We start from the raw sequence: 16,748 nt of genomic DNA, 5'->3' as shown, positions 1-16,748 counted from the left end.
AGAAATTAGACACTATGTTGAAACTTTACATAACAGAAATGTTTTCATATTAATGCTTCAGCTCCAATGAACTGCTCTCAGAGTGATATCTTACTGCTTGCTCCTTCAACTTAAATTATATTTTTGCTTTTTTATTTAAATCCTTTTAAACCAGTTTTCTCCGGTTTCAAAGGACTACATAAAAATAGCAATATTATAATTTAAGTTGAAGGAGCAAGCAGTAAGATATCACTCTGAGAACAGTTCATTGGAGCTGAAGCATTAATATGAAAACATTTCTGTTATGTAAGAGGTCCAGGTGATGCTCTCTCTAATTCCTTCAGCTCTTCTCAGTGATGTGGGAGTCACATATAATCTCACATCAACAGCATTTACCTGCTCCACTGTCTCCGAGCACACATGCACTGTGCACTGTTTAAACTCTGTCAGGAGATACAGGAGAGAACAGGTTACAGAGAGCTTTGCTATATGTTTGTGAAGCCCAGAGTTAAGAAGCAGCTGACAGCTGACAGATTAATGGGTCAAATATATAATCTGGATTAAGATACAACCAGAAATAGAAACAAATATCATGAAACATCTCCACTAATGGTCACATGGTTAGTCTGTGTTTATGTTAAATATGTTGAGTTATGCACAAAAATTATAAGTGTTACATGACTAATTTAGAAAATCCAGTTCACTTAAATTCAGTGTAACTGACAAACTGGTGAGAAAAGAGAGAGCACCAGCGAAGGAGAGAAGAGGAGAAAATAACAAATAGTAAATTGGTATTCTGGGTAGAGCTGTCGGGGGGGACAAGAACTCAATAGACACTTATGCATGATTAACTGTCTTCCAATAAACACACACACACACTGAGAGAAGAGGAATCAAGTGACATTGTTTTCCTTTAGTTCTACCAGTGACAACAAACAAACCGATCTATTCAGAGTGAGGAAGAGGGAGAAGGAGCAGGGACGCTGTCACTGAGCCAACAGGCTTTCACACACAAACTGCTTTTTGTTGCTCTTGCTTCTAAACTTATTTGCTTGTTATCCTCAGTAAATATTTTATGTTTTCTTTGCTTTCCCTCTGTGTTTCTGCCCTCTCCGATTTTCATGTCTGATACTTGTCTCTCTTTTATTTTATTTGATCTCCTCTCCAGTGTATGTCTCTGAATTAGTCCACTTAAAACTCAGCCAACAAAAACATTGACATTAAGGTTTGTGTGTTCAGTTTTGAGCTCCTTCTCTAATACACTGGTTCAGCTTGGTTGTCAGAAGAACCAAGCAATAACTCTCTATAACACTTCTCTTCAGTCAACAGAGAACTCTTAGAACTTTCCACTTTATAGTTAAAATAATAAGCAAATTAATTATAAACTGTTTTTGCTTGGAGAAATCTGGGTTTTATCAGTCCCACAACGGGGATTTTTTTTTCATTGTTACAGAAACAAAGGGATCTCAAAACTGAATTGCTCTTTGGAATAAATAAAGTTGTCTGAATCTAAATCAAAGCAGGTATGTACAAAATAAATAAAACAAAAGAACAATATAAACAGTAAAAATAAAACACAAAACTCAATAGTTAAAAAAATAAACACCAATTTTATACGGAAATAATAATTATAGTATTGCACATTGTTATCATGAAATTTTATTTTATTTTATTTTATTTTATTTTATTTTATTTTATTTTTATTTTATCTTATTTTATTTTATTTTATTTTATTTTATTTATTTTATTTGTATGATACCAGTGGCGTCAATGAACTACGTCAGACCGACAGACACACAGTTTGTCCAATCAGACTTGTTTTTTTGGTAGAGCTACATCCATGTGAGCCAATAGGATTCTAATTTTATGGTCAACTGTCCAATCACAGACCGCTGTATCCTGGAAGGGGAGGGTCTTGTTCTTCCTCGGCTTTGCCCAGTCCGGATGTTCCTCAGTAGCGAATAACGAGCAGCAGTGTGTGAATGTGGCAACCGAGGTAGACAGGGAGGGGTAGATAGGCTGACCAGACCATTTTTTTGTCTTTTTTCTTTCTTTTTCTTTTCTTGCCGAGCCTAGTGTTTACAACCGTGGCGTCACATAAAGTGTGAATTAGTTTGTGGACGTTGAAGCCCCTCCGCCGCTGCTTTTCTTTGGGACTAACCGTTAATACCGTTGTGAAAACAGCCCAGAAGAAAGAAGGAGAAACAACATGGGGCGATAATTTAAAAAAAAAGAAGGTGTTATGAACCGACGATGACTCCCTGGGAGGATCCGTGAAGCTTATTTATTTTTATTTATTCTCCCTCCTCCCTTGTGTGCTTTTTTTGTTTTACTTTTGAATTTTCTCCGCCCTTGCTACTTTGGGAGGTTGTTTTTTTTTTTTAAAGGATACGTTACAAGAGAACTGAAGGATGGACCAAGCCGGCATCCTGAGAAAGTTTATCCAGGGGGTGAAGGCCATGAGCGAGGGGGACGAGGAGAGGGGAGAGGACAACTTCGGCAGCGACTTTATGGTGGGTCAAAATTTACACGAGCCTCCTTTGCCTTGTATCAACCTCTACCAAACCTCTCTCCCTCCATAACGTCCACCTTTTCCTCCATACCCCCCTCCTCCCCGTCTCCTGGTTCCCTGTATCCCCCAGGAGGTGAGGCAGGGGCGGCCACACTGCCCTCTTCCTTTTCCTCCCATTTCCAGGCTTTACATGGCGGCCTAGCATTGTCTCCAAACACCACCGGCTCCTGATTCTTTAAAATGAAGAGACAACAGCAAAACAAGACATATTCACGTCACTGTTCAGCCCCAGGGCTCTTTTTTTTACATGTTGGGATACCTTAGCATGGGCTAAAGAGCTGTGTTATTGTAGCTTACTGTATGTTAAACCAAGCCTGATTGTTAGGATACAGTGCAATGATTCATTGTCTCCTCTGATACTCAATAAGTAATGGGCTTAATTGTATTGTTTCACCTCCTATGGTGTTCCTGTAGTGTTACAATGCATAGTTTTGTTATCAGGGTCCCTGCTAAAGTCGTAAAAGGCACTGAAGCCATTAATCTAAAAAAAAAAAAGGCCTTAGTTTGTATTAAATTGACTTAAGTGAACCTTTCGGAGGTCTTAAAACATACTCAGACATGGGAAGTTGGATTTTCTGGATCCTATTTTTCTGACATTGTGTTGTAAAATCTCAAAATACTTTGTGACATCCAATTTCTTGTCAAATAATTGAAAAAAAAAAATCCTCTACTTAAACTCCTCTTGATGAGAATCCAAGCAGTGGAACCTCACATGCAGAGCAAAAAACCCACAAAATTACCAGCTGGTGAGAAATGCCAGATTATTCCCACTTTGACGATAAACCAAATAGAAATTTTAATACTTAAATGTTCATTATCTTGCATTTGTGCTTAAGGCTGTTGGTTGTTGTTGTTTTTTTTACATTTGACATCAATAATTTAACAATTTCACTTGACAAAAAATGGTTCATATCACAGTAAATATTTGGACAAAACAAAATTGTTCCTCTTCAGTTTTGGTTATAAGAAAATTGGCCTTAGACTTAATTCCAAGTGGCATTGAGAACGTCTCAAAAATCTAACTTGCCTTAAGTTTTGCTTTTAGTGTTTCTAAAAACACTGATTTGTTAAATATAGTTAGTCCATGTGCTAGCCTTCTTGGAGGTTGGATTGAGTGCAGGAAGGTTGTATTAGGCCACATGGGTTTTTGGCTGTGTGTACTAAATAAACTGGCAATGGAATGTATAAATCTACGAAAAGCATAAAACTTAAACTATCTCCTATTAATGTAAATCACCAGAAGTCCAACGATACGATATTATCGCAGTATTTTAGTCACAATACGATATTATTGTGGTTTTGAACATAATATAAATTGTAGAGACTATCATACAACATTTACTGAAACACAGTTACAAAGTCCTTTATGTGGTCAATCCCGAAATTTAAAACAATGCAGCATTTAAGAAAATAAATTAGGCAATTTCAAGAAATACAAAGAATCAGGATCCCTGGCAATACATATTAATATCGTCAATGAAGTAGAGAAGCAAAGAATACAACTGCCTGCCCTGAAAATTGCACTGAGGTTTATCATTTTTAGACTAATACAAAATTAAAATACCCGATGACAGTGTAAGATAATAACAAAAAAATAACACACGTTAAAAACAAACTATGCTAAAATGAATAAAATGCTCCTTTGAACAGATACATTTTAAAAAGTGATTTCAAAGATGTTACTGATGCTGAAAGCCTCAGATCGTTGCAATTTGCTGCGTATTGCAATAATATATTTTGTGATATATTATGATTATACCACCCTTAAAATACAATTTTTTAGCTTCCAGGCTTAATACTCTCAATTTATATATATATATGGTACATTAAAACCTCCATAAAGGTTGAATTGATTGCAGGGATGTTGTATTAGGCCACATTAGTTTTTGGCAGTGTGCACCAAAAAAACTGGCAGCTAAATAAATATGTAAATCTACAAGAGAGTGAAAAACTTAAACTGTCTCTCCCCTCTCTTGTCTCTCCATAGTGATTGCCAACATTGAAAGGAATGTAATTCAAAGTATACATCACATTTTATGGTATTTTCTCACTTGTGGAAGGGGCTTTACCTTGTGAGGTGGTAGTAGTGACATCTTTTTTGCCTTATGATGGCCGCTGACCTGCAGAAGTTCACCCACACTGCATCACTGGATATTGTTGTGTCGCAACTGCAGACTCAAAATAGGACTTGTTACAGGCTTGTGAAATTACTGAAATAGCCACAACCAGAATGGCACGACTGTTAATACCATTTACATCATTATACGGTCATTTTAGTTTAATGGCTTTGATTAGGATACATTAGGAAATGATGTGCTAACTGGAGGATACATGCACATTTCATTTGTGAGTTTAAATGAAAGTAACAGTTCGTAAAGCCTCTGAAGGATTCAGATAAAATAGGCCTTAGTTACAGTTGAACTAGTTGTAGCAGCAGATCTTCTTTATGGTTCACATTATGTTTTAGGGAAGTTTAGTGTTTATTGGTTTTCTTGTACTGTAGTTTGATTGTCTGGAAAAGAGGCTAATCAGCGTCAGAATGGTTAACTTTTTCTGCTTATGCCTACAGTTGCAAACACACACACACACACACACACACAGACACACACCTCGCTCTCCTTACTTCCCTACTTCATGCAAGCTGCTTGCTGGAGCTTGCAACATTCTTTCTCGGCCCATTTCATAACATTTTGTTCTGGCTTTAAAACAGGAGCTTTATCGACTCCTGGGCACATTTCGGATAAAAGCTACAGTTTGTCAAATCTCTCTCAATGAAATTGGGTACATAACAAATCCTGACAGAAGAAAGACTGTGTATGGGTCAAGTTGTGTGCTGATGACTTGGCCTGGCCTGGCCTGTCCCTGCAGCATGCGTTTTAAATAAAAACGCGGAGGTGGAAGATGTTGCGCCAAAACGCGACCGTGGGGGGCGTTGGGCTGTGTCAGAGGGATTGAGGAAGTGTTTTATGGATGAGGGAGAGAGCAGTGCCTGAGATCTTGAACTTGTAGCCATGTAGTTTGAATAATTATCCAGCAAAATCTCCTACTTTCTAAAAATGGATATTTAGAGCGCTCTTTTATTGGCTTTCATTGGCTGGTTCTTATTCCTAAATTCTCCATATAGAGAGTTGGCTGAGTAAATATATGTTTATTTTTTAGCATCACCACCTCTCATTCATAACTTTATACACATCCATGCCATGTCAAACTGCCTACTATAACCACAGTCCTCTGCAGGAAAGAGGTGATCTTTTTGCTTGTTGTTGAGCGAGAAAACTCTCTTTATCAGTTATTCTCCACTAAACATCCCTCCAGCCCTTGTTGCTATTGAAGGTGGGAGCCCTTTTAATTAGGGCTGTGTCAAATAGTTTGAAGCTTCATTAATAACGTTAATATTCAAATTCAACATCAATATGTGAATGTCTGTTCATTCTGTTTAAACTCAGTATTTCTGCAGTTGCAGAACAAGATGAGGCCACACTCGTCTTATTGGTGTTACACTATTTGCATAATTAAGCTGTTTTCACACATTCAGCACACAACAGGAGATTGTCGGCGTCAGAAGCTTTCTCACCTACTTAATTTAGTTACGGCAAGGGACGCCGCCTGTGTACAGTGTGCAGAAGGCAGGACATGATGCAGTTTCACCTCTGTCACATATTATATGGTAATAAACACCACAGTCTCTTGCTGTTCCTTTAATTTTTCTGATGATTTCAGCCTTCCTTAAAGAAGCTCTTTTTGTTGCAGTCTTCGTATAAATGACCCTTCCTCTTAACCGTCGGACGTTTGTTTCCTTCCAGTTTCGCATAAGCAATAAACATCACCAACAAATTCACTTTCTTGATGTGAATTACCTGCTCTACTCTCATGTGCGCTCAGTTGGACATCACACAGACTTTGTACTAGGAAACTGGCATGATAAAGTCTATGAAATCTCCAGTCCAACTTTTCAAATTTTTTTTCGTCCAATCAAACAGATTTGGACATTTGCGTTCACACATAAACTCCTCCTCCAGTGCTTGTGTAAAAGGGGCTGTAGACGCTAGTGGTGGCTGCATACGATTGTTTCTGACTAGTGTGGTGCAAACATTTCCAAAAACTCCAGAGTGTTATGAAGTCCAAAAGTCAACGTGTATTTAAAAAAGAGAGATGTTGTCATTTTCAAATTTTTTTACAAAACAAAATCTAGACATTGTTGGCATTTGGCTTTTAAAAATTAACATTTTCACTGCGGTAAAAAAAAAGGGAGGCAAGCACCTGTATTAACAGGACGGTGTAGCAGCAATCTAACAGCAGCTTAAATTATATTTATTCATTAAAGACAGTTGATTTGATAAAGAATCACTTCCTTCAATTTTGGGGATTTTGTTTGAGGATTAAATTAATTTTTTTTAGGGTGATCATGTCATAAAACATGACAGACGTTCAAAGCTATATACGAAAACCTCAATAGAGGCTTCAAATGTGAAAAAAAGAGCCAGTTACAGCCTACTTTTAATCAGAAATCCCCTTTTCAACTTTCAGGACACCACTAACTGTTTGTCGTGCCTTTTCTTCATGTGATGTCTGTTCAGTTTCCTTTTAAATGAGCTTTATTGGCTTGAAACACAATCAGTCCTTTCTGCAGTGAACCATATTTCCTGTCAGCCTTTGGGCTTTTACACATCCCTCCAGACAGTAATATGACTGTAAAACAGCTCATATAAATGTAATCTTTCCATTTAAGTTCTTCAAATTGAACTACTTCTTAAATCCAATTATTTACAGTAATCAAGTAATTTTTGTGCATGCAAACTTACTGAATGTTCGCTTTATGTAAAGGGGCTTTGAGCTAAATTCGCTCTCAGCTGGCAACATCTGCTAATGAATTAAGAGTTTCATCTAAATTATTCAGCAGACAAACCAGCTTGTAGACACGAAAACTTGTTCAGATTGAGTCCAGGTGGGCTGTGTGCCAGTGTACTAAGCACAATTAACACTCATCAGCCATGTAAGTGAGTCCTCCGGCTGGTCGCTGACGGTCTGTTGTTCCGATTTCAGGCCTTATGTGAAGCTCTCAATTGCTGAAGTCAAATGCACAATACCACAAGCGTATTGGGTGTGCTCCTTTGCGCACTGAGTCACCAGAGCACCCTGACATAACACCCAATTTAACTGCCTATTGTTGTTTATATATAGAATGTGTTTTATAGGCGTAATTACAGTGCTCTGAAAGGGCAACAAGTCAGATTATATGCTTTGTTTGGTGCCCTTTATGCAGCTTTCTGATGGAATTGGAGTTTTTTCCGCCTAGCACCCAAATGTAAGAAGTGTCTTCTTCCTTTGTGCCCTATTTAGTTTGTCAGAATTAGTACAAGATGTTGTTAATATGTGGAATGTTGTTAAGTGACACTGATACCGACGCACATCAACAACTGATTTAATTACACGGCACATACTTGTGCCAGTGGTGCAAGGACATCATGGCCTCCCATGAAGTGCAAAGAGACAGTCCCGAGTCTGGAGTTAAAGCTGTAAAAAGGACACATTTTTATCACAGTCCTGGTGCTATAGCAATGGGTGAGCTAGATTACATGTTGCTAAAACACACAGCATTATAGCCAGCGTGTGCCTGTAATTTTTCTACCTTTAACCGATGCCTTTTTTTGTGATGAGTATATGACAAAGTTGAACTTGAGCTTCTGCATGTTGGTGGATTAAATGGCAGTCAGAGCTGCAGTGACTCCTCAAAAGATTTAAGCTTCAGCTGTGATATCATGCAGCATGTAATCAGTAAGAGGCACACGGTATGATCATTTTAACCAATTTGGTCCAGTGATGATGCTTAATTCCAGGGGATACAAACGGGAGGAAAGGCAAAATATGCACTCTTGAATCATGGAGTCTGTCTCATGACGCATGTTCTGCAAAATCGGGGCATCTGTGCAGTCGCTGGTTCCACAAAACCAAACAATGGCAATCTTACTTGTTTCACAAGGGTGGTTATCAACTCGTTCTGTCAACCCACGACTTTCCAAACCAGCTATTAGAGCGCTTATGTAAGAGAGCCGGAGTATTTTTCTTAAAGCAAGTAGCCAGTTACAGAGACAACGCTATATGAACACATTCAGATAAGATTTTAAACAAAGCAATTTCAAATTAAATGAAACATTTAAGGAAAGATAACTCACTATAGTAGTGTCAGAACACACAAAACTAAATACTAAAACTTGCAAAGTATGTTGTCTAAAAGGTATCACTTAGATATCACTTAGATAAAAAAAAAGAAATATTTTGATTTGGGGTGTAGATTATGTTCACATAAATGAATAATCTTCTTTCAAATAACAGAAGAATGTAATATGGTTGTCATTTTGAAGGCTACATAGGATTACCAAAGGATAACTGCTATCGCCTAAATATAAGACAACCCTAAATATCGAACGACACGATATATATAATTAGCTAGCAAGTTTTAGCCTTTTAACAAAAAGCATATTTTAGAGCACATAGTAGGTGCGTGTACGTAGACCCTAATAATAAACAATAATAAATAAATAAATGATAAACATGTAAATGCCTCAATTGTAATAGACCACCTCAATCTGAAGGACTTTTCAGTTGGGTAGAGAGGGTGGTGTAAATCTTTGATTATCTGTTAAATAGGAAAATAAATGTGCCTAATAACCATGTAATTTCTTAATCCGATCCTTTCTCTCTGGTTGGAAAAATAAATTTCTTCCTGCGCATGTTTGCTGTATGTGGGGTAAACATTACACAGGTGCGCCACATGTGGCTTGATGCAACCTGTGCCTTCCTTTGCCGATTGTGACATAGAATTGTTTATAAATTCAAAAAAAAATTTTAGTGCTCTGCTCTTGTTACCCTTTTGTGTGAGTGCTCTTTGATTTTGATACAGTATCCTCATTTAACGTTGTTGTTACAGGCTGTAATGTTGACTTGTTGGACATAACAATCGTCTATCCTTACCAGCAGCATTAGCCCGCAATTTATTTATGGAAAACTGGTAAATTGTAATATCCACTGATGATGTCTGCATGAGAGGTGTTCAAGGGACATCTGTAATTTGTAGCATCAGAAAATAACCTGGGTTACACAAACGCTGTTTACTACAAAATTACAATAACAGGAAAACCATTTCTCCCCCTTCTATAATGTATTGAATGACTTAATTTTCCTCGACGTGGTTGAAAAAACAAATCTTTTTCTCATATATTTCCAGCAGATTAGATGCTTCACAGTATGTGGAACCGGTTTGCAGTCAAAAATGTATACTGTGATTAAATGCTTTGGGCCGTGCAAAATGCTTATTGGATCACTTTATTTATTTATTTTTAAGATTGTTTTTTGGCTTTTGCTTTTTATAGATAGGACAGCTCTAGTGTGAAAGAGGGACAGAGAGGGGATGACATGCAGCAAAGCCCACAGGTTGGAATCAAACCCTGCGCTGCTGTGTCAAGCGTTGTTGGAATCTCTGATCAAAATGATTTAAAACAGGACTTAAGAAATATTGTCCATATAACTGCACCTATAAATCTACAAAGTCCTGTATCTTGACCGACCACAAACCATTTTTTATTGCATTTTTTATTTTGCTGGACAAGAACTGTTCAAAAATAAAATTAGCTTTCTTCATTTTGTACCTTACAGTGTTTTCGCCCACCTCGACAGCCTGAATTTGCGTCTCATATTTGAACTAGATGTGAAAGATCAGCGTGGGTTCACTTTGCTGCCATGAGCGAATCATCTGATGTCGACACTTCCTTTCAGATGAATTGAACGAGGTGTTAGAATTTGTTGTGACCAGTCCCTTCCAAAGTTGTATTGCTGACTCACAAATCTGTCTTTGTGAAACAAGCTTTGCCGATCTACAAGGACAGCGCTAACTGCCTGCTGTCGTAGAGACTGTACTTTGCTTATTTTTGATTCGTCACTTCCCGTGGGCTTATGAAGTGTCTCTACTCAACACAGACTTTAATTTGTGCAAATGAAATCTGGAAGCACCCTTCTTTCATGCAGGCTCACTCTCTTAGTTAGACTTGTGTAATAGTATTTAGGTTGCACTCATTGTAGATTGAGTGAGTTGTTAGAGAGGTATCAGCTCAAGGCCAGGTTGATTGAGCTGTTGATAGACATACAAGCTGCAGGGACTGATCCTGTGACATCTGTATTTTGGAAAACCCTCTGTAACTAGCAGGCCACCCCGCAGCCTGAAAACACCGCTATTGTTTTATCCAAACGCCTCTCGGTGTTACACACATGCGTTTTTGCAGGGTTGTCCCCAGTGGCAGTGGATCTCCAAACCCTGGCAGTGTGATAGTGGCATTAAATTTAACTAATACAAAAATTAACAAATTTCTTTAAACACATTGCAATTTTGGCGTCTGTTTGCATGCCCCCATGTGGCACATGAACAGACATCTTCACATAAACAGATGCTTGGATATTGCGGCCTGTGTATAAGATAAGAGGGGACACCTTGTGTATCTTTTAGAAGTGTAAAATTCATTTCACAGGTTTAGCACATATAGCTACAAAGTGGTTCAAGTTAAAAAAAAAATGCAAAAGGAGAATGATGTGAAAACAGGAAATAAAACACAGCCGGAAACTAAATCTGTGTGATCAGATTCCTCTATCATGTTACCTGTGTATCTAAATACATAAATACACACGTACCTGCTTTTGGAAATACAGGGCTCAACGTTATAGTGTAGATTGTCTAGACAGGGTTTAGACATAGGAGATCATCCTCTGTGTGTGTGTGTGTGTGTGTGTGTGTGTGTGTGTGTGTGTGTGTGTGTGTGTGTGTGTGTGTGTGTGTGTGTGTTCCTGCCCCACCTTTGTGAGCAGATTACTCCCAAGCTGCACATCAAAGAAAGCGAAAAAGTGCAAACACACACGCTTCTCTAAACATGTGTCCTGTCAGACATTAAACACTCAGAGGGGAGGCAAGAAAATGAGATGTGACAGTGTCTAACATGCTAGTGTGTGTGTGTGTATAGTAGCTATTTCCACTGTCACCAGGGGGCTTCCCCCTCTCCACTCTTAGGTGTGTGTGTGTGTGTGTGTGCGTGCGTGTTTGTGTGTGCGTTTTAAGTGCCTTCACACACATTTGAGCCTGCAACACAAGATCTGGACGCTTTTATGTCCATTTTTTACATAAGCCCACACACACAACACAACATCCGAAAAAGGCTGTACCCAACTCAGAATCTTGCAAGTTGAATCAGATTTGGCTGTTTCAACAAAAATATTCAACGATTCAGTATTTTGTTTTGTTTTTTCATATGAAGTTGAAAGTTTAAACACGGTTCATCGGTGTAGTTCAATGTGGCAGCAGCATTTATGTTATGAACAAAACAAACCAACAGCGCTAATGATGCGTAGGTGCACAACAACATTTTAAATTCACAATTTTAAGCAAAAGAGAGAGGATAATTTTATCTTATTGCAGTATCTTTCTTCCTCTCAGTGCCGCTGCATCGCATCACCTGCAGCTTGTATCAGAGTATCATAAAAGTCAAGAGTGCTCACTCTGCAGCAAAATCTAGGGACCAAAACTTCCCCAGAGGCACACTGCAGAGGGGAGGTGTCTCCAACTTATGATTTCAATCTCCGACATCCAAACACAGTTTCATTTTACAATGCATAACTATTGCTACGTTAACTCTTAGACTCTAATATAGAGGCCTTTGAAAGCACTGCAAACTAAGCTTAAGTTTGAAAACTGTGGTTGTGTTTTAGCCCGGGCGGGCGAAAAACAACGATGCAGACATCAACATTCACCTCCCCACTGGTTCTTTTCAGTGTTTCAAGCCAAAACATAATAGTTAGGTCTACAAGCTTCTGTGATTTAATCTGGTCAGTATTTACGCTAGCCAGCATATGCTGGCTTTTGTTGATATCAAGAGTAGTTGTGCAGCAGATTAAAATGTCAGCGGCTAAAATGTTTGTTGGGAAATGACCAAAATAAATAAATTAATTAATAGCATATTAGATAGCTTACTGTTGTGTGATCTAAAAAACATGCTGACAAGACAACTTAAAGAAATATTATGCAGACCAGATTTTACTATTTTATAGATCTATTTATCCATCAAATGTGGGCGGGGTCTGTCCCTGCCTCTCCATAGCATGCACTGCATCCATGGCAGTTAGTGTGCTCAGCGTAGGTGTCGGCATCACGGATCACGGTCTCCAGGAAGATCTTAAGAAAATTGCGGTTCTCCTTGTAAATCAGACTGGAGATAGGCTTCACACGGCGAGCTAGACAGCGGATAGTGGGCTTGGTGATTTCCTAGAAGTTATCACACGAGACTGTACATTGACGTTTGGCACCTCCTTTATCTCTGCCACTCATTCTCTCTTCATTTGAGCGATCTTATTTTCAAGTGATTTAGTTTGACGGGCTTGGAATTTAAAGAGGGTCATGACATTTTCTTGTGTTTTTTATTACCGGTTTAATGTAGTCTGTTACTTGACTATTTAAAACATATTTCCGGCAGTTGTTCTGGAATAATAACGGCTATATTGGCAGTCAGAATTTTACTTTGAGCAACTTGGTTAAAATCTGCTTTCTTCTCTGCCATCTTCCATTACTGGCTGGAAAATGAGTATGTTTGTTAGGTTGTGTGCTTTTATTAGCTTGTTTGTGTGCGTGGGTGGAGGGTGGTACATTGCAGGGGTCGACCTCTGTTTTTTTTTAAATGCACGCAGGTTTGTGTGTGTGTATGTGTTGAAACCACTGTAAGCTGGCCTCATGTTACTGTAACAAGACTTCCCAATTTCCTCTGGTGTCACAACCTCCCTCTTTCTCACCCGCCCCCTCCCATGGCTTAACCCAGAAACCAGCCTTTTGCCCCTGCACCGGGTGTTTCTCGGAACAGACGCAACACAATATTTCCGCTTTAGAGTTAGTGTGTGCGTGTGTGCATGTGTGCTAGCTGACCCAAAAGCAAGGCTGAAGAACTTTATTGATCAAGATAAGGAGACAACACACTCAAATACTCAGGAAATTCTGCAGTAGTGCCCCGTGTTTGTAATGTCTGACTTAGGTCAAAGGAAATGGCTGCATGGAGGAGTCATCTTTGCCGTGGCAACTCAGACACATCACACACATGTACGTTCAGATGCACAAACCTGTCAGAAGTCCTGCTAGAAAGTTCTTGAGGTGGACAGGGTGCTACAAGAAGAAAAAATGTCTGTTTTTGGGCACGAGTAGTGGAATAAATTATTATAACATCTCTAAAACAAAGAAAAGAAAAGTTATATAAATACATATAAACACACATAAATCCAGACAAGGGTTGACTTAAGGTGAGAGATGTATAAAATCACATGACACTTTTAAGTAAAAGAGACAACAGTTTGACCCCCCATGCTGGCTGTGAATATCAGAGCGGGGAAGTGATTAATGCATGCATACAAACTCTGAGCACACACTGAACACACAATACACTCCTGTCCCAGATGATTGGGATTACATGCGGTTTGTCCACATCTGCTTCCTGCAGCAGTCCTCGCTCCAGAGCGGGAAATCACCACCAGCCAAATACCCCTTTGCTTAGTGCAGCAGCAAAGTCAACAATATGAATTGACTTTATTTCACTTTAACATGCAAGGTCAAGGCACGTTATAGCCTCCTAATAATTTGGCCATGGTGCTATTTTTTTGTCTCTTCAGTGGAGCAGAAGATTGTTTTTTAAGTCAAAGGCTTCTTGTACATCATGATTTATTAGTTACGTGTCTTTTCATTGCACAGTATGGTGGTAAAAACTGATTTTGATATTTAAACCTTTATTCAACCTTTTTATATCAGGGTTGTTTTATGAAAACTCACATAAAAACAAGTGAAGGAAGCAAACAGATACATTTTACACACCCGAACAGATATTCTGATACTGAAGGCAGGATATGGTCTTCTGGTTGTTGTTAACATTTTTCCACATCTCCCAGTTTTACGTGATCCACTCAACTGTTTCTTTGACAGTCCCTCCATCACTTTCCCATTACACCCTTCCTTCTGATTATATTTTCTTTGTCCACTTTGTTTTGTCTTCTGATGCAGTTAAAGCCACAAACACAGTGACTCATTATTCAAAGGAAGCTGCAGGTTTTCTGGGTTCGTCTTTGTAACATACAGCACACTGTATGTGTGTGTGTGTGTGTGTGTGTGTGTGTGTGTGTGTGTGTGTGTGTACTGTATGCCAGGCTGAGAGTTGAGGTCCCACAGGAAGTTGGCACCCAGAAGTTGCTATGGTTTTAAATGGCTGACTGAAGTGGTGGCTTTCAGTTCAGGCCAGGTGTTTCCTGGTGTGGCTGTATTTCTGACCACATACACACAAAATGTGTTTTCAATCACATGCACATACACGCAGGTTAGAGACTGATGTATTTATACTCACTACTCCTCTATTTTTGTCTACTTAAGTGGTTTTTGGGTGATTATATCATTTCAATTTCTTTTGGGGGTCCCTTTTTTAAACGTTATGTTCCTCTTTTTGATTCGCCATTCTCATGTTGAACTGCCGCCTGTGTGACTTGCGTGACAGAAGAGACATGCAGCTATTCGGTCAGATGGCTTGAGGAATTGAAAACGAAACCGCGACAGATAGAGAAAGGAAGCCTCATGGCTAATTAAAGGAAAGCACACTCTGCTTTATGCCAGTGAGTGACAGGCTGTTACACCCTAACATGTGTGAGTGCATGTGTGTGTTTGTGTGTTCATACTTACTCATGCTATCAGTGCTCCACTGACCTACATTGGCCAGAAGCTATAAAGCGGATATGATTGTACAATGCATGCGTGTGTTCTCACAACTGACGCTAGTCGTCAGACATTATCTTTGTCCACATCTTTAGCTAACGAGGAGGTCTCACACACACACTCAGTCCTGGCTGGACCCCTGACTCATACTAAAGGTCAGGGTGGGGTTTCATGTTATTTCCTCAGTGATTGAGCTTGATTATTCACCCCTGTTTACTGTTAAACTAACAGTGGACACCTGACATGGTGACCTGCTCTCTGAAAAATTTGAAAAATGAAAAGTTTTTTTTTTAAAAAACACAAAACAATAAAACACTTAAAGGCATAATTGAATCACCCAACATTTTGGGAAATAGTTTTGTTTTTTTGTTTTGTTTGATTGATGCCACTCCTCTGTTGCATTTGGCACCGCAGAGTTATGAAGTGATGGGTTACTATGTGGCTATTATGTAAATTGCACTCTGCTGTAAGCATCATCAGGGCATTGTACATTTTTAGATAGGCTAACTCTACCTTATCTTTGTTGTGGAAGATTTCAAAAAAGATATTGCTTTCATATATTTCCCCTTTTTTCTCTCGCTTGCGTCCTGTCAGCCTCTGTCCTGTTAGACTCTCATTGTGGATATGTCCTGCAGTTACGCCACTTTTTCTTCTCTGCGTCTTTGTCAAACAAGGCTTTTGACAAAAAACGCAGAAAATCAAATCTGAACTTTGATGACAGTTTCTTAGTTGTTGTGTAAATGTGATTGACACAGGGTAAGGTTGTATTTGTCTTGTTTTGTTTTGCAACAGTTCTGGACAAATAATACAGATTTGGTGTACAAAAGCCTTACATCTCAGCAAGAAAGCACATAAGTGCATTTCCCAAATTGTCAGACTGTTCCTTAAATGCTGCTGCTGTTTATATCATGACAACCCTTTCCATTCACAAATACACTTTTTTTTTTCATTTACTTGATAAATATTTAATATATTCAACATTTGGTGCAGCCACATTTTGCTGTGTAGCAAAATATGACTTTGCACTTTGCAGCTTTTTTTCTGATTTGGGACACTAGTGCTACATAGGGAGAGAAATGAAAGCTGTGAAAACGCCAATCAAGCTTATTTTATTGATGGGGTAAAGAAGCAGAGCGACAGACTCATAGAGAGTCACAGACCCTTTTAGTCTCTGTGCTGTAGCTGTGCATCTTTTCCCCGCATGCTCCCAGCGCGGGAGATTGATTTTTCTGAGAGCATTGTAAGGGGTGACCTATTTTAGCTTATGTGTGTGTGTGTGTGTGTGTGTGTGTGTGTGTGTGTATGTGTGTGTGTGTGTGTGCATGAAAGGTGACCGTGGGTATAGCCTCTCTGCCACCAGCGCTTAACACCCCCACTTCCTGGCCACACACAGACACACAAACCTTTTTTTTCCCATCGCTTCTGCAG

At 38.9% G+C, this 16,748-nt stretch overlaps 1 protein-coding gene across 3 annotated transcripts in view; it reads left to right on the top strand.

The window, feature by feature from the left end:
* Positions 1-1,951: 1,951 nt before the first annotated feature.
* The window catches only part of ptpn12 (protein tyrosine phosphatase non-receptor type 12), a 64,915-nt gene continuing 50,118 nt past the window's right edge, over positions 1,952-16,748 (top strand). For all 3 annotated transcript variants that reach the window (XM_042511611.1, XM_042511609.1, XM_042511610.1), the window contains exon 1: positions 1,952-2,492. In XM_042511611.1, coding sequence (XP_042367545.1) covers positions 2,391-2,492 — 102 coding nt within the window. In that variant the 5' untranslated portion in view covers positions 1,952-2,390. The remainder of the gene's footprint in view (positions 2,493-16,748) is intronic.

The sequence above is a fragment of the Plectropomus leopardus genome, chromosome 22 (genome assembly GCF_008729295.1).
Source record: "Plectropomus leopardus isolate mb chromosome 22, YSFRI_Pleo_2.0, whole genome shotgun sequence".
NCBI lineage: Eukaryota > Metazoa > Chordata > Actinopteri > Perciformes > Serranidae > Plectropomus > Plectropomus leopardus.
This window is presented reverse-complemented; position numbering and strand designations above follow the sequence as displayed.